General features: G+C 42.4%; 2 protein-coding genes across 2 annotated transcripts in view; both read left to right on the top strand.

The window, feature by feature from the left end:
* The first annotated feature begins 229 nt into the window (after positions 1 to 229).
* Positions 230 to 19,121, top strand: part of LOC102257233 (zinc finger protein 14) — a 41,988-nt gene continuing 23,096 nt past the window's right edge. The window contains 1 exon segment of the mRNA XM_014535187.1: positions 230 to 301. Coding sequence (XP_014390673.1) covers positions 281 to 301 — 21 coding nt within the window. The 5' untranslated portion in view covers positions 230 to 280.
* Positions 608 to 5,937, top strand: LOC102256930 (zinc finger protein 709-like). Its single transcript, XM_014535214.1, has 2 exons — positions 608 to 3,041; positions 5,429 to 5,937. The coding sequence occupies exon 1, from the start codon at positions 1,077 to 1,079 to the stop codon at positions 2,610 to 2,612; it is 1,536 nt and encodes a 511-aa protein (XP_014390700.1). The 5' UTR covers positions 608 to 1,076; the 3' UTR covers positions 2,613 to 3,041; positions 5,429 to 5,937.

Here is a 19,121-nt window from a genome sequence, read left to right as displayed (position 1 = left end):
GAGATAATTATTGATGACTGCCTCCTGCATGCCCCCCATTCGGAATCATGTCCAGAACCTGGGAATATGCCCAGAAATTGAAGATGACCACCTGGTTCAGAGGTCTGTGCTCAAGCACTGAGCCTCGCTGGTGGTAAAAAATATGTTTTTATTGATTTTAGTATGTGGAGGTGAGAGGGAGAGATAGAAAAATCAATAGACCTCTTCCTGCATGCCCTGTACTCCTTGAATAACCACCTGAGCTCTCACATTGGACCCAAACTATACCTGTGTCAGGAATATGAAGAAAACCCTTATAAATGTAAGGAACCTGAGAAAGCTTTCAAGCATTACCAACATATTCAAAGACATGAAGGCAGTCCTAGTGGGAAAGCTTTCCACTATTCAACTTCCCTTAGAAATCATGAAAGAATGCATATTGCTGGCAAACCAAATGAGTGTAAGCAATATGGGGAAGGCTTTAGTCGTCTCATTTTCTTTAAACTTCATGAAAATACTCATAGCGGAGAGAAACCATATCAAAGTAAGCAGTGTGGCAAAGCTTTCAGTTCTCCCAAGTACTCTCACATAAAAGAAATCACGATGGAAAGAAGGCTTATGAATGTAAGGAATGTGGTAAAACTTTCCTTTATCCTTCTTTGCTTAGAATTCATGAAAGAATGCATACTCGGGAAAAACCCTAAGAATGTACATATTGTGGTAAAGATATCTCTCAACTAACTTACCTCCGTCGTCATAAAAGAGCTCATACTGGGATAAAATGCTATGAATATAAGCATTGTGATAAAGGTTTCTATTATCTGTTTTCTCTCTAACATGAAAGAACTCATCCTGGGGAAAAACCCTATGAATGTAACCATTGTGGTAAAGCTTTCTTTCATCCAACTTCCTTCAGAAGTCATGTAAGAGCTCATAATAAGGAAAAATTCTATGAATGTAAGCAATGTGGGAAAGCCTTCAGTTCTCTCTGCTCTCTTGGAAAACATAGAAGAAATCATCATAGAAAGAAGCCTTATGAATGTAAGGAATGTGATAAAACTTTTCTTTATCCTTCTTTGCTTAGAATTCACGAAAGAATGCATACTGGGGAAAAGCCCTATGAATGTAACCATTGTGGTAAAGCTTTCTCTTATCTAACTTCCCTCCAATGTCATGAAAGAACTCATAATAAGGAAAAACCCTATGAATGTAAGCAATGTGGGAAAGCTTTCCGACATCCCATTCTTCTTAGAAATCATGAAGGGATGCATACTGGGGAGAAACCCTATGAATGTAAGCAATGTGAGAAAACCTTCAGTTCTCCCAATTCTCTTGCAACACATAAAAGAAATCACGATGGAAAGAAGGCTTATGAATGTAAGGAATGTGGTAAAACTTTCCTTTATCAGTATTCCCTTAGAATTCATGAAAAAATTCATACTGGGGAAAAACCCTATGAATGTAAGCATTGTGGTAAAGATTTCTTTCATCGGAGTTCCCTACGACGTCATGAAAGAACTCATACTTGGGGAAAACCCTATGAATGTAAGCAATGTGGTAAGACTTTTAGTTTTTCCAAATCTCTTAGCAATCATGAAAGAACGCATATTATGGAGAACACCTATGAGTGTAAGCAATGTGGGAAAGCTTTCAGATATTCCATATCTCTTAGAAATCATGAAAGAATGCATACTAGGGACAAATCCTATGAATGTAAGCAATGTGGGAAAGTTTTCAGACATTCCACTTTTCTTAGTAATCATGAAAGAATGCATACTGGGGAGAAACCCTATGAATATAAGCAATGTGAGAAAGCCTTCAGTTCTCCCAATTCTCTTGCAACACATAAAAGAAATCATGATGAAAAGAAGCCTCATGAATGTAAGGATTGTGGTAAAACTTTCCTTTATCCTTCTTTGCTTAGAATTCATGAAAGAATGCATACTGGGGAAAAGCCCTATGAATGTAACCATTGTGGTAAAGCTTTCTCTTATCTAACTTCCCTCCAATGTCATGAAAGAACTCATAGTAAAGAAAAACCCTATGAATGTAATCAATGTGGGAAAGCTTTTCGACATCCCATTCTTCTTAGAAATCATGAAAGGATGCATACTGAGGAGAAACCCTATGAATGTAAGCAATGTGAGAAAGCCTTCAGTTCTCCCAATTCTCTTGCAACACATAAAAGAAATCATGATGGAAAGAAGCCTCATGAATGTAAGGAATGTGGTAAAACTTTCCTTTATCCTTCTTTGCTTAGAATTCATGAAAGAATGCATACTGGGGAAAAGCCCTATAAATGTAACCATTGTGGTAAAGCTTTCTCTTATCTAACTTCCCTCCAATGTCATGAAAGAACTCATAGTAAAGAAAAACCCTATGAATGTAATCAATGTGGGAAAGCTTTTCGACATCCCATTCTTCTTAGAAATCATGAAAGGATGCATACTGAGGAGAAACCCTATGAATGTAAGCAATGTGAGAAAGCCTTCAGTTCTCCCAATTCTCTTGCAACACATAAAAGAAATCATGACAGAAAGAAGCCTCATGAATGTAAGGATTGTGGTAAAACTTTCCTTTATCCTTCTTTGCTTAGAATTCATGAAAGAATGCATACTCGGGAAAAACCCTAAGAATGTACATATTGTGGTAAAGATATCTCTCAACTAACTTACCTCCGTCGTCATAAAAGAGCTCATACTGGGATAAAATGCTATGAATATAAGCATTGTGATAAAGGTTTCTATTATCTGTTTTCTCTCTAACATGAAAGAACTCATACTGGGATAAAACCCTATGAATGTAAGCAATGTAAAGCTTTCTTTTATGCACATTCCCTCTAAAGTCAAGAAAGAATTCATAATAAGGGAAAACCCTATTAATGTAAGCAATGTGGATAAAACCTTCAGTTTGCTCACACATCTTCAAAGACATGAACAAACTCATGATGGGGGAAAACCTTATGAATGTAAGCAATGTGGGAAAACTTTCTGTTGTACTTCACATCTTCCAAGATATAAAAGAACTCATGATGGAAAGAAGCCTCATGAATAAGGAATGAGGTAAACCTTTTTGTTATCCCCTTTTCTCGTAGATATCATGAAATGTATACTGGGGAGAAACCCTATGAATGCAAGTAATGTGAGAAAGCCTATAATCATCCCAGATCCTTTGAAATTCACAAAAATTCTCATAGTGGAGAGCAACCATAGCAATGTAAGGAATGTGGTAAAGCCTTCAGGTTCTAACTAGTTTTTACAGACATGTGAAAACAAAAATGTATTGATAAACACTGTTAATGTAAAGAATAGCAAAGAGCCTTCATTTATCTCTCAGCTGTGCCATCATATATGATTATCCATATTGGGGATGGACCCTAGAAATGTAAGAGGGTTAGAAAGCATTCATTTCTTTCAGTTTATTGAGGATGAAAGTTTCAGTTTATTGTAAAGGATGAAAGAACTCACTGAGGAGAAGGCCTGTCATGTAAAGATTGTAGAAGAGCCTTTGGCCATCCTAGTTCTTTACAAAATCATGAAGGGACTCACACCCAAGAATAAGTATGAACATAAGGAATGTGGGAGAGCCTTTCTTAGACATGTGAAAATGCACCTGGAGAAATAGTGTATACATATAGAGAAGGTGGGGAAGCCTTCAGCTGTCCCTCTTTCTTGGAAAGGTCATGAAAAAAACTCAAAGTGGAGAATTGTATTGAATGTAAAAATGTAGGAAACCTTCATGTTACTTCATATCCCCACAATACCATGTGATAATGTACACTGTATAATTGACAATGAAAACTTTAAAATTTTAACACATATTTCCAAACTAGTTTGAAGACTGCACTGAAAAAAATCCTGTTAGTGTAACTAATTGGTACATATAAGTTGCAGATTAAGTCACATACTTCACAAAACTCATAGCATTAAAGTTCTATAAACTTTTGACATATTTGCTCATTATCAGTACTCATTCTTTGTTAGTTTTTTAAATTGCATTTTTGGAATGAGGAAGAGAGAGAGTAGTGGAGAGAAACATTGATGTGAGAGAGAAACATAAATAGTTGTCTTCCCGTGTGCCTTTCCAGGGATCAACCCTGTTAATACTCAGTAATGTGCCCTGACAGGTATTGAATGAATAAGCCCTACACTTGAATTCTTTTTTTATTTTTTAATTAAATTCTTTTTCAATTTTTTAACAGCACTTGAAATTCACAGTTATCTAATCTAATAATAACCATGCAAATTTACCGTACCTTCGCTATGCCTTAAGCCATGCCCACCAGCCAATCAGAGCGACTATATGCAAATTAACCCAGCCAAGATGGCGGCCGGCAGCCACGGAGCTGGAGCGAGCAGGAGGCTTGCGTGCTCCAGTGATGGAGGAAGCCAAGCTTCCCGCCTGCCGCGGCTGGCTCTGGGCTCCACTGAAGGCAACAAAGTTTCAATTATAGAAGGTAAATAAATCCCAGAATAAAAAAAAGAAAAAAAGGAGAGCCTGGGAGCCTCCGTCGCAAGGGGGCTTGGCCAGCCTGAAAACGGCCCTCACCCCCTCACCCAGACTGGACAAGGAACCCAGTGGGGACCCCCCATTCTAGCGGGGGTGTGGCCAGCCTGAAAACAGCCATCAGCCCCTCACCCACGCTGGCCAAACCTCCATGGGGTGAGGGGGGGGGGGGGGGCTTGACCAGCTTGCAGAGAGCCATCAGCCCTTCACTCAGGCTGGCCAGGCACTCCAGTGGGGACCCCCACCCTGATCCGGGACACCCTTCAGGGCAAACCAGCCAGCCCCCACCCATGCACCAGGCCTCTATCCTATATAATAAAAGGGTAATATGCAAACTGACCCTAACAGCAGAACAACTGGGAATGATTGATCACTATGACACACTGACCACCAGGTGGCAGATGCTCAATGCAGGAGCTGCCCCCTGGTGGTCAGTGCACCCCACATGGGGAGCTCTGCTCAGCCACAAGCCAGGCTGATGGCTGCCAGTACAGCAGTGGTGGCGGGAGCCTCTCCCGCCTCCTCAGCAGCACTAAGGATGTCAGACTGCAGCTTAGGCCTGCTCCCTGCTGGCAAGTGGACATCCCCCAAGGGCTGCCAGGCTGCCAGAGGGATGTCTGATTGCCAGCTTAGGCCCAATCCCCCGGGGAGTGGACCTAAGCCAGCAGGTGGTCATCCCCCAAGGGGTCCCAGACTGCGAGAGGGCACAGGCCGGGCTGAGGGACCCCCCACACCCTGAGTGCACAAATTTTTGTACACCGGGCTTCTAGTTTTAGTTAATAAGTATGTGTTATATATTTGTATTTACTTATAGTTCACTGTAGAGTCCCATGTGAATTATTTTCATGTTTGGTTTTTGTGTTGCTTTTAGCTGGGAACTATGCTATAAAGTATACATTAAGAAAATATTTTAGTTTGTTTTTCTCAATCTTGCCCTTGACAGCCAAGAAGATCGTCAAAACTGCAAGCCACTGCTTTACTTCCATTGATGTCAGGTATAGGCTTTACAGTTGTTCAGAATTCAACAGTAAAGACCCAACATAGGTTGGCTTTTCCTGCAAGCCTATAGGTGTCCACCAGGCAACAAATGCAGACTGTCATGTTTGAGGCTTTTTTCTGAAGGGTACACACTGTTCTCTAGATTGCATTTGCATGAGGTCTAATTTGACTAGTAATCATCTTGTCCTGTTGGTTCTACTACTGACTGTGATTCAGATCCCACTGTGACAGCTGCAATGGTGCAGTGCCAAGGAGCCCCGTGACAGTTTGTTCTTGTACCACCCTCTGCAGTGAGGGCTCTGAGCCAGTCCTTCCATGTGAGAATCAGCACTGTCCTCATTTCAGGCAGATTCTGGATGTGTGCTGTCACTCAGAGATGAGTGTTAGCTCAATGTTTTCATTTGTCTTTGGTTGTATTGATTAAAGTTATGCATTTTTCTGTAATAATTGCATCTGTAATTTTTCTGTAATAATTGCATCTGTAATTTTTAAGGAAGTATTAACTGTTTCCTAAGCACTCTTCTGTGAAGAACTATTCTGTTTTTATTTCCTGAGGCTATGTTTAAGTATTCGTTGGAATTATGTAATTTCAGGTCATTTTGTAATTGTTTTCTTTTAATACATTCTGAATCAAAATTATATTTGTACAAATTCAAATGTTTTCCTCAAGTTACATTTTTAATTTCTTTATCACTTTTAGCATTAGACTTCTTTGTTATGCATAATATTAAAAACTTCCATCATGCTTTCTTTTACAAAGTTCCCTTCAGCCAAACATCAACCAAATCACATCTGTATTTGTAAAAGTGATGTAATAAAATGATTAAATTAATATGAATAACTGCAAACTACCCTGGTCAGTATTGTTCAGTTGAGCATCCTCCCATACACTGAAATGTCATGGTTTCCATTCGGGGTCAGGGCATAATCCTTAGGTGTTCGGTTTGGTCCCTGGTTTAGGTACATAGCAAAGATGACCATTAATGTTTCTCTCTCATATAGATGTTTTTTTTCTCAGAAAGAAATCAATAAACAGCGGTGGAACATCAGTAATATTTTCAACAATGAAAATAAATTTTAAAATATGTACAGTCAAACCTCATTTCTCAAATATCTCCCATCTCGAACAGTTCTGTTCTTGACCAAGTTGTACACAGAAAAAAAAAAGTGTCCATGGTGGAACCAAACCTTAGTTTTGTAACTGACAGTCTTCAAGCTGACACCTCAGCATGCCTAAAAGCTTCTTTCAGGCAACAAAGAGAGAGTGCTTTTGTTGGGAGTGAAATCAATGATTAGCACTGGAATGCTAATCACAGGCCACTGAAGAGGCAAAAAACTTGTTCATTTGGATAAAGGGAAGGCATTTAGCCAGTGACAGCCATTTTGGAGACAATGGAACAAGTAAAGATAGTCACCTGAATGATAAAAGTGATTCCTTTACAGGTAGTAGGGGGTGGTTCGATAAATTGAAGGAAAGAAGTGTTTATTTATAGATTAGACATGTGCAATATATAAGAAAAGTTTTAACAGAATTATTTTGGCATCTGGAACAGATTAATTCAATTTACATGATTTCTAAAGGGGGAAAAATGATTCGGTTTTCCCAGAAATCATTTCTCAAACAGCATTCCTGAACAAATTTTGTTTGCGAACCTTGGTTCTACTGTATCCTATCTTAATATATAAAAAGCCAGGGGCCATCATGACCTAAATGACCGAACCTGAGGTTGCGTGGGGTGACCAGGCCGGCAGTGGGGGCAGTGACGGACAACCAAACAATGGCCCTGGCCTGGGTGTGGCGGCGGAAAGAAGCTCGGGGCCCTGGCCGGGATGCGGCAGAACTCTGGGTCTCCCGCAATTGGGGGCATGGCCGGCCTTCAAACCCGGGGCCCAGAGTTCCCTGTACATATAAAATATACATACATATAAATATACATGCAGTCCTCTGAGCTTCCCCTGCCCTCCACTTCATATTTGGCTATGGCCTTCTTTTCATGTCATCGAATTGGATGTACAGACATAATTGTTAATGGCTACAGTGTTATCCCTGACTGTGTGACATTACTATGGTTTACTTCACTAACCCTTTATTATGGGGCAGGTTGTCTCCGGTTTCCCCTGGCATCAACAACTACAGTAAACATAACTGCTTATTTGACTGTTTACTTAGGACACATTAAGACATGGAACTCCTGGCCTAAAGCTAATTCACTTGAATTTTGACCCACATTTCCAAATTGATTTTCTAGAAAGTGCTTCTGTTTGTTTAGTACATTGGTTTTAAATCAGATTACACTCCTGCAAATGGGGTAAGAGAAAACTGTACATCGTGCCTTCAGCAAATCACAAACTCTTGCTGAACTTGATCGACCCCTCTCCGGCATAGCTGTCTGTGCGCTTTTCAGGGCACTTTTGAAGGAAGGAAAGGAATCCGGCACCCCTATGGCTCTCCCGCAGGGACAGAGCTGGAAAAGCAAAGTTTCCCAAGGAGGTGGAAGTACAGTGGGGACTCTCCCAGCTGGGGGAGGGGCGTGCCCGGATACCCGCTGCACTCCGGGGCTGGGGCGGGGCACACAGGGCAGGACATCAAGTGGTAAAGGCCCAGCAGACACCTGGCCTGCAGGCCGCCTGAGGAGGAGTGTCACAAGCGTGAAGGAAAGGCTTAGCATCTCTGTCATTGCTTTGGTTTTCAGAATTCCCTGCTCCCCATCTGTCAGCTCCCTCCCTCTGAGGGTGCTGTCGTCACATGGGTGCCAGTGGAATATTGTATCTCGAGAGGATTGCCCCATGTACGGATACTTTTATCCAGTGATGAAAAAATCCGAAAGAACAAGAATGGAGACAGACTACTCTCCTTTAGGCTTAAAAAATACCCGGAAGTGTCCTGCGAAGAGCTGAGACTTGAGACTTGGTTCTTTCCATGCACTTCAGAGAGATTGGATGAAGAAATGGCCCGGCTTGGCCCTGACTTTACCCACTTATGTTACTCTTGAAGGTGTCTTTGCCACAGTGTGAATAAACTGCCACCTTTTGGAGTAGGGGCTCATACGAAAGTCTGCATTTCCAACTCTTCTTGAAATAGATCTATGTTCTGCAGCTGTGGCCACCATCCTGAGATCAGGTCCTGTTCACCAGGTCCTGTCGCTTGGAACTGGGGTACTGGACTGCAGGGCCCCCCCCCCCCCACCGCCCGTGCCCTTTTACATTCAGGGATTGAGCTGAACTCACTTTGGGGGAGGCCTGGCAAGGGTGACAGGTGTCACAGATGGAGAATGGAGAGGTGGACACCTTGCTCGGTCCCTCCCTGAGTTGGGTCATGCAGATGAAGGCCGGCCAGCCGGCCCCACAATTGGGTGAGATAGAATCCTCTGTGTCCACCTCTCACCCCATGGGCACAGCCACTCCCCTCAGCTCCAGACAGCCCTCTGTGTTCCACGACAGCACGCTCTGCCCTCACATGCTGCTCGCCCTAAATGACAAGGAAGAGAGCAGTTGGCCCACAGACAACTACACAGAAAGATAGGGCTCACGGCTGGCAAGCACAGTGGTGGAAGGAGCCTCTCCTGCCTCTGTGGCAGCACTAAGGAGCAGCGAGCCAAGTGGTAAGGAGCAGTGATCAGGTGGGTGGTAAGAAGCAAAGGGTCCTGGACTACTAGACGGATTTCCAACTATTGGCTTAGGGCCATTCCCCGTGGCCAGGCAGACATCCCCTGAGGGGACCTGGACTGCGAGAGGGTGCAGGCCGGGCTGAGGGACCCCCCCCTCCAGTGCACGAATTTTGTGCACCTGGCCTTTAGTACAATAAAAGGTAATATGCAAATTGCCCCTAACTGTGGAAACACTGGGAATGACTGGTTGCTATGATGTGCACTCACCACCAGGGGGCAGATGCTCAACGCAGGAGCTGCCCCCTGGTGGTCAGTGTGCTTCCATAGGGAGAGCTCTGCTCAGCCACAAGCCAGGCTGACAGCTCTAAGTACAGGGGCAGCGCTAAGGATATCTGACTGACATCTTAGGCTCACTCCCCGGGCTCCCGGCCTGCCAGAGGGATGTCTGTCTGCCAGCTTAGGCATGATCCCCCAGGGAGTGGGCCTAAGCCGACAGGTGAACATCTCCTGAGGGGTCCTGGACTGCCAGGGCGCAGGCCAGGCTGAGGGTCCCCCTTGAGTGCATAAATTTTCATGCACCAGACCTCTAGTAAAAAATAAAATCAAACATCCTCTGTGAGAATTTTAAAAGAAAGAATGACCACAAACCATAAATGACTGGGATGTAGCAGTAACAGCACACTTAAAAGGATTTCTTTCATTTCCTTTGTGATAGACAATTTGATTTCCATTTAGGAAAACAAGACATTTTTCTGCAATGTATACTGTGAGGAAATGAACTTAATACTACCTCGGGTAATGATTACCATTTTTATATAGAGCACAGAATATATGACTTGCCAAACCTAACTTGTAAGAAGCACAAATCATGCTAGTGACAAAGGGGGAGTTTTTGTTATTTTTATTCATTGGAAACCTGTTCTCTTTCATCAGGTATACAGACCTGAATGCCTTTGCTTTTGTCTTGATTCATCGTGGTCATGGCGTGGCTTTGTGTGATGATGGACACCACCATCAAGACAGAAGACACGCCATCAACCCAAAGGAATACAATCATGGTGCCTCTTTATACTGAATCTACCTTTAAACACAGGTCTGTTCTTCTACCTTTACCTTTTCCAGAATGTCATCGAAGTGGATTACCATTTTGAATTTGTAGTCCTGTTTAGAAATTGTGACACCACATTTGTAACAGTACATAATTATACAAGCCTAGCAGGTTCTTCTGAGGTTAAAGTTTTTAACATTCCACAGTAGAGGGGCAAACATTATGACTTTAAAATGGAAAGATTCCTTTATTATGAGTTATGTAACTTTGAATAAGATTTCTGCTTAATGTTCTTCATTTACATGATGAGAGCAATGACATAACAGGAATTATAAAATCACATCAGCTCTACACACTAAGTAAATATAAATTAGCGTTGAAAAAAGCAAAGGGGCCAAGTCTGGATGTCCATGGCTCTTGAATGAAACAGAAGCCATCACTTTGCACCCCATGTTTCACCTCCAGGGGGTGCAAACACATGGAAATGATCCCTGAAACAGCAAAAAACGAGCATGGAAGGCTTGGTGCCTTCCCCAGATACAAAAAAATTCCAGCTACTCCTCTTATCAAAGGCACAGAAAAGGTCCCAGTTTCACAATATCAAATCTACCTGCTTTGACAATACTGTCTGCAGTTCAACTCAATTATTTCTTAGATCATCATCCTCTAAACGGCGATAGCTTTCTGGCATGTTTACCAGGAACCCACCTTGGACTTGCACAGGAATCACTCCACTCACAGAAAACCCATGATGGGCTACAACTGTGCAGATGACCAGAACTTTCTTCAACATAAGGAAACTCAAAGGGTTTGTAAAGTACACAAATTGCTCACTCAGTTTGAATAGCAGCAAAATGATATGCCATTCCAAAGAATATTTCAATTATTTTACGATGCCATTAAATAGAAAATCAGTACCAAAAAGTATTATGTCCTAAAGCAGTGAGAAGTCCCTCATGTCACATACCCATGTCCATATTCTTTTTTTTAAAAATATATTTTATTGATTTTTTACAGAGAGAAGAATAGAAGAATAGAGAGTTAGAAACACCGATGAGAGAGAAACATCGATCAGCTGCCTCCTGCACACCCCCACTGGCCGCAACCAATAACCTCCGCTTCTTCCAATTTGTCTGAAAATCAGAGATAAAAATATCCTCAGGTGAGGAAAAAAACAAAATAAAAAAATGAGAGAGAAGAGAGAAAAACCACTGAGTTATTCCACTTATTTATGCATTCATTGGTTGATTCTTGTGTGTGCCCTGGCCCAGGACTGAACCTGCAGCCTTGGCTTTTGGGGATGGCACTCTAACCAACTGACCTACCTGAGGGGGGCAATAGTATGATCTTGATGATAATTTTCAACATCCTGCTCAGGCCAGGCAGTTTAAATGGAAAACATACCCAATTTACAAGAGATGTAGAAGTTCAACCTGTGGGTCGCGACCCCTTTGGCAGTCGAACAACCCTTTCACAGCGGTCGCCTAAGACCATCCTGCGTATCAGATATTTAAATGACGATTCATAACAGTAGCAACATTACAGTTGTGAAGTAGCAACGAAAATAATTTTATGGTTGGGTCACAACATGAGGAACTGTATTTAAAGGGCCAGAAGGTTGAGAACCACTGTAGGCTGTGATATATAGACATGAAATAATAAAAAAGTTCTTGCACTCCTGGTGATTATGTTTTTGTGGGAAAAGTGTGATGGTTCAATGAGAAAGCTTTGGTTTCTAACAAAATAAAGGTGTTGAAGGTAAGGAAACACGGACAGGCGAGATAATAGGGAACTGGGGTGGATTATATATATCTTCATTATGGTGGGTAGGGGCCTCAGTGGATGGGGAAGTCATCTTAGGTCATTTTTCCTCCACCTGAAACATCTTAAATAGTTGTGGATCTGCTTGAATGTGGACTTAAACAATGGACAACATTACCCAAAGTTCTGTCTTCCTGGGACTGGCACCAATGGTTTTCCAGAAAAGTATGGACAGGGTTGTAAGTTTCTGAGCATGTGCTCTTTGATTAAGAATATGGACATGGGTATGTGACATGAGGGACTTCTCACTGCTTTAGGACATAATGCTTTTTGGTACTGATTTTCTATTTCATAGCAATAGAAATAATTTGAAATTCACTTTTGAAATCGCATATCATTTTGCTGCTATTCAAACTGAGTGAGCAATTTGTGTACCTTACAAACCCTTTGAGTTTCCTTATGTTGAAGAAAGTTCTGGTCATCTGCACAGTTGTAGCCCATCATGGGTTTTCTGTGAGTGGAGTGATTCCTGTGCAAGTCCAAGGTGGGTTCCTCGTAAACATGGCAGAAAGCTATTGCCGTTTAGAGGACGATGATCTAAGAAATAATTGAGGTGAACTGCAGACAGACAGTGTCAGCAAAGCAGGTAGATTTGATATCATGAAACTGGGACCTTTTCTGTGCCTTTGTTAAGAGGAGTAGCTGGAATTTTTTTGTATCCAGGGAAAGCACCACGCCTTCCATGCTCGTTTTTTGCTGTTTGCAGGGATCATTTCCATATGTTTGCACTCCCAGGAGATGAAACATGGGGTGCAAAGTGATGGCTTCTGTTTCATTCAAGAGCCATGGACATCCAGACTTGGACCCTTTGCTTTTTTCAACGCTAATTGATGTTTTCTTAGTGTGTAGAGCTGATGTGATTTTATAATTCCTGTTATGTCATTGCTCTCATCATGTAAATGAAGAACATTAAGCAAAAATCTTACTCAAAGTTACATAACTCATAATAAAGATATCTCTCCATTTTAAAGTCATAATGTTTGCCCCTCTACTGTGGAATGTTAAAAACTTTAACCTCAGAAGAACCTGCTAGGCTTGTATAATTATGTACTGTTACAAATGTGGTGTCACAATTTCTAAACAGGACTACAAATTCAAAATGGTAATCCACTTCGATGACATTCTGGAAAAGGTAAAGGTAGAAGAACAGACCTGTGTTTAAAGGTAGATTCAGTATAAAGAGGCACCATGATTGTATTCCTTTGGGTTGATGGCGTGTCTTCTGTCTTGATGGTGGTGTAACTGCAGTTGTGGAAATGCATAACCACTCTTGAAACAGAATGTATAAATACTAAAAACAATATAAAATAACAAAAGTGTTTTCATTCCTCGCCTGTGTAGCTCAGTGGATAGAGTGTTGGCCTGTAGACTGAAGGGTCCCGGGTTCCATTACTGGAGTTTAACTACTGGGTATGGTCCAAGAAAGAGGAAGAGAGCCCTGCAAATACCACTGTCCCTTGAAGTTTTGGTGTGTGTGGAGGAAATAGACTTACTGAAGTAATCCAGGCAGCCACCGAACAAATGATTAAGCAAATAATAAAAATCTCCAGGAGATAGATGACCAGTACTCAGAACCACTGCATTTTATATTACCTAAAATGTCCACTTTGCAACAAAAATATAAGCCATGAAACAGTACAGGAAAGTAAAAACCATATTCCGGGGAAAAAACAGTAATTGAAAATTGACAAACTCTCATTAGGACCCCCTACTTAAATTAACAGGTGACATGTGTAAATTCAAAAGTGCTATGTAGCAAATCTGAGAAGTTCAGTGACTGGATATAAGCTCACATGATCTGATCATAAATTCCTAACTGAGCATGTCATAGTGCATGGTCACACCTCAGGCCTATATCTTCCTTAGTAAAAGGTTTATCTTTGCCTAAAGCATGCCCTGTTCCATATTACACATCCAGGTTAACACATTAACATATATGTGTATATATGTGATATGTGTATGGATAGATAGATAGGTACATAGATAGATAGATAGATAGATAGATAGATAGATAGATAGATAGATAGATATTAATTGATTTCATAGAGGGAGAGACAGAAACATCAATGATGAGGTAGAATCATTGATTGGCTGCCTCTTGCAAGCCCCCCACTGGGGATTGAGCCCTTACCCTGGCATATGCCCTTGATCAGAATCAAACTGAGGACCCTTCAGTTCACAGCTCGGTGCTCTATTCACTGAGCCAGACGAGCTAGGGCATGAAAACGTTTTAATACACCTTTGAGATTTCAGACCCCTCAGAATGAGCATGTGATTTTGTTGCCTGTATACCATCCCTACTCTCTATAAATGTTAACATTTGATTCAATCAGAGATATCCCTACCTTGCTTTTCCCCACCTCCTTAACCTCCTACCAGCAATGGATTTTATGTAATCTTTATGTTCCCTTTGATTCAAAATGCATAAAAAGAACCAACTGCAAAACTGCCAATCTCTGGACCATTTTCTCACTCCATTGGGAACTTATTTCCAGGCAAGTTTTCAATTTGCCTCAAACTTTTTTTTTTCTTCCAAAAATATCTTATTGTTATTTTAATACTCACCTGAGAATAAGTTTATTGATTTTTTTGTTTTGTTAATCCAGTTTTTTCCATTGTTTTTTAGAGTTTGGAAGAGAGGGAAGGAGAGAGAGAAACATCAATGTGAGTGAGAGAGACACATTGATTGGTTGCCTCCTGCACAGGGATCCAACCTGCAACCCATGTATACTCCCTTGACTAAAAATCAAACCCGAGCCCCTTCGAGTCATGGGACAAAGCTCTAACTACTGAGCCATGCCAGTCTGTAATGTTGGGGTTTTTTCCCTCTATATTATTTTTTCAGTTTTTTTCTATTTTAAGAAAAACAATTTTAAATATAATACTGTTACATGCAATAAACATATATATCTCAAGGAAAACTATTTTAAATATGATAATGTTACATGCAACAAACACCAATTATTTAAGAAAAATGATCTTACATATAATAATATTACATGCAATAAACATTAATATTTCAAGAAAAAAGGATTTTTAAGTATAATAATATTACCAAAACTGTACTAACACGGTATGATATTACAAGAGTTGTAGGAAATATTAAAAATCTGCAAATAACAGGATTACTTCTATTATATTCTAAAATATTTACTTCCTCTGGCTCTATTTTTGTTGATCAGTTTATGTTGCTCATTATATTCCACAAATGAGTGAGATTATGTGATATTTATCTTCCTCTGACTGGCTTATTTCGCTTAGCATGATGCTCTTCAGGTCCATCCATGCTGTTGCAAATGGTAAGAGTTCCTTCTTTTTTTACAGCAGCATAGTATTCATTGTGTAGGTGTACCACAGTTTTTTAATCCACTCATCTGCTGATGGGCACTTAGGCTGTTTCCAACTCTTATCTATTGTAAATTGTGCTGCTATGAACATAGGGGTGCATATATCCTTTCTGATTGGTGTTCCTGATTTCTTGGGATATACTAGTATTCCTAGAAGTGGGATTATTAGATCAAATGGGAGTTCCATTTTTAATTTTTTGAGGAAACTCCATACTTTTGTGAATGATCCATGTGCACTTGAGAAGAATGTATATTCTGCTGCGTTGGGATGAAATGTTCCATAGATGTCTACCAAGTCCATCCGATCCAGTGTGTCCTTCAGAGTCTCTGTTTCCTTGTTAAGATTTTGTCTTGCAGATCTGTCCAGGGAGGTCAGAGGGATATTAAAGTCCCCTATTATGACTGTGTTTTTGTCAATGTCTCCATTACAGTCCTCTAGAACAGTGGTTCTCAACATTGGGTGCACATTAGAATCACCTGGGAATTTTTTTAAAATCCTGATTTCTGGGCCTCATCCTCTGGAAATTCTGTTTCTTTGTTACTAGGCTTTCCAGTGAGCCAATGCAGCCCTGCCCAGGCTCTCTCCTGCTGCTTCTTCTATCCTAGTCCCTTCCTTATTTCACTGTCCCCAGCTTTAATTAATTTGCCCTCAAAATCATCTAGACCCTGCTGCATCCATTGCTTTGACCATTTTGTTATGCTGGTCATGGTAGGCTCCCTCAATGTAGAAGTGACCCTACTGGCTTGTAGCACGGTAAAAGCCCTGAATGCCACCTCCAGGGCTACACCTGGGAGAAATCAAGAGCTGAGCCAGGTCAGGGAGGCCGTTCTAGAAAATGGGGCAGCAATAGATTACTTGCTATTGCAGCATAAACATGGTTATGAGGGCTTTAAAGGAATGTTTCTGACAATTCTCTGTTGATAGAAAACATATCCAAGATCCTACATTTGGTGTATTCCATCCCTGGGAACTGCTTTCAAAAATTATATATGTGTATAATTTTAGAGGTTATGTATGAAATTATAAGACCATTTAACTCTGATTTAAAAAACTATAATGACATATTCTATTAGAAAATATATTTTGAAATGGATTTTCTCAAGTTTTCATGATTATTATAACAGAAGGCATTACCTTACAAGCATCTTTTCCCCCTTCTTTATAGCCAGCACAGATCATCTTTTTGGTTATTTCATAATCTCTATATCTTTTCTGGCATTCTTCATTTGTAACCAAAGGAATATTTGCCTTTTGAAGGATATTTTGGACTTCACCTATGAAGTAACCAATATATAACTTCAGAAGGAGGAAATACAATAAATGTGAAAATAAGAATGAAGTCTTAAAGCAAATCAATCAGAATGATGAACTTTGCATTAAGGCCATTCCTTTGGATATACATACTAAAGGTGAGAAGGGAGAATTACACCACACACACACACACACACACACACACACACACAGGAAGAGAAGGGGGACTGTACTCTTCATTGGCCTCTGATGCTGTGTTAGAACAACTCCAGATGCAAGACTAACCAGAGATTTTGCTTCCATATTCTCTGCCATTCTCTCATCCAATAGAAGTTTCTCAGAAATTCCTTCCTCTTGCCTACAATCTAAAAAACTGAAGCTCTTACCTTGTAGTTTTGTTTTATATATTAAAAATGATAATCTTTAAATATATAACTAAAAAAATAAACCAAATCTCTGGCAATAGAGGAGCATTTTGTTCTTCAAGTAAAAGCAAGTCAGCATTTTCCATGAAGAACAGTTTATTTACAAACTCATGGCCCAGTGCACGAAATTCATGCCCATTAAAAGGGGATTAATTAGAGGAAATATTTTAATATTGCTATTTGCCCCTTCTCTATAATAGAAGTGTCAGAGATAAAAGAAAATTAATAAAATGTATATGAAAATCTTCCTCCTGTCAGCCTCTGGGGTGCGCCGTGGGAACCAAAGTCAAGTCCCTGCCCACCCTTGGCGCTTCAAAATCACATGAGACCCAGACCCAGCTGGCCCCACCCCCATTGGGTGAGATCCAATCCTGGCTGGCCCCACCCTTCTCAAGCCCTGCTGGGTGGGGGGTGCAACCTCAGGTCCCCCAGCACACCCTCAGGTCTCCCAGCCTGATGCTGGGGTGGGGGGTATGGCCTGAGGTCCCTCAGCCCTACACCAGGGCAGGCGGTGCAGTCTGAGGTCCCCCGGCCCAGCACCAGGGCAGGGGGTGCACCTTGAGGTTCCCTGGCCTGGCACCAGGGCAGGGGGTGCGCCTGAGGTCCCCCGTCAAGCCCTGCCGGGTGGGGGAGCGCAGCCTGAGGTCCCCTGTCAAGCCCTGCCGGGTGGGGGAGCGCAGCCTGAGGTCCCCTGTCAAGCCCTGCCGGGTGGGGGAGCGCAGCCTGAGGTCCCCTGTCAAGCCCTGCCGGGTGGGGGAGCGCAGCCTGAGGTCCCCTGTCAAGCCCTGCCGGGTGGGGGAGCGCAGCCTGAGGTCCCCTGTCAAGCCCTGCCGGGTGGGGGAGCGCAGCCTGAGGTCCCCTGTCAAGCCCTGCCGGGTGGGGGAGCGCAGCCTGAGGTCCCCTGTCAAGCCCTGCCGGGTGGGGGAGCGCAGCCTGAGGTCCCCTGTCAAGCCCTGCCGGGTGGGGGAGCGCAGCCTGAGGTCCCCTGTCAAGCCCTGCCGGGTGGGGGAGCGCAGCCTGAGGTCCCCTGTCAAGCCCTGCCGGGTGGGGGAGCGCAGCCTGAGGTCCCCTGTCAAGCCCTGCCGGGTGGGGGAGCGCAGCCTGAGGTCCCCTGTCAAGCCCTGCCGGGTGGGGGAGCGCAGCCTGAGGTCCCCTGTCAAGCCCTGCCGGGTGGGGGAGCGCAGCCTGAGGTCCCCTGTCAAGCCCCATGGGGTGGGGGTGCAGCCTCAGGTAACTGCTGATTGCTCCTTAAGGCTTGTTATGGGAACTTGGCCTCAGCTGTGGGTGCAGCCATCTTTGTGGTGGAGGGATGGTTAAGTTGCATGTTTCTCTCTTATTATATAGGATAGGGTACAAAACTGCCATTCCCCGGACAATATCTCAATCCACTGACATTTTGCTTCCTGACAATAAACTCACAAAAATTCTTGTGAGGTGTGAATGATTCTTACATTGATGGAACCCAGTTTTCAGATAAATCTCATTATTGCTGGATTAAACTGTGTAACTGTGGTGGCAACAGGAATGGCACCAGGTGTCTGACTGGGCTCAGACAAAACATGGGTTCAGCAGCCTGGGTACTTGGGTTCTGGCTAGGAAAGAAGTAAGAGCAAGACCCAAGTGTAAGAGAACATTTACTGGGTAAATTACAAAGGTAGGAGAAGTAATTCTTAGGAGAAATGGGCTTAGGAAAGGATATAAGGAGGTAACAGAAGTGTGCTTGGAGCTTGGGAGTGGAAGCTAATGGTAACCTGCCTGGGGCAGGAGGAGATGGAGGGGAGGAGGGGAAGGGAAGGCACAGGTGTGCTCCAGGGAGGGAGAGCGCACTGGGTCCTCCTTCCTAAAGGTTTTAAGGGTGGAGATTTCAGGGGAGGTCCCAGGGGAAGAGCTGAATGGAATACAGTGGAGCCTTGACTTAAGAGTTTAATTCGTTCCGAGACCAAGCTCGTTAAGGAGCTTGTTAAGGAGCTCGTAAACTCAAAGTACTCTATCAACTCAATGCAAAAAATCTGCGGAGAGACAGCTGATATCTTAAAAAACTCGTTAGTCGGGACACTTGTAAGTCAAGGCCCCACTGTATTCTGTAACTTTCCAGGTGTGTCCATTCAGGGATGTGGCCTCCACTGATGGATTGGC

The sequence above is a fragment of the Myotis brandtii genome, unplaced genomic scaffold (assembly GCF_000412655.1).
Source record: "Myotis brandtii unplaced genomic scaffold, ASM41265v1 scaffold1012, whole genome shotgun sequence".
In the NCBI taxonomy this organism is placed as follows: domain Eukaryota; kingdom Metazoa; phylum Chordata; class Mammalia; order Chiroptera; family Vespertilionidae; genus Myotis; species Myotis brandtii.
This window is presented reverse-complemented; position numbering and strand designations above follow the sequence as displayed.

Bases quoted from the DNA above. Each gene is read 5' to 3' on its own strand.
- LOC102256930 (XM_014535214.1), top strand. From the start codon at position 1,077: ATGCATACTGGGGAAAAGCCCTATGAATGTAACCATTGTGGTAAAGCT.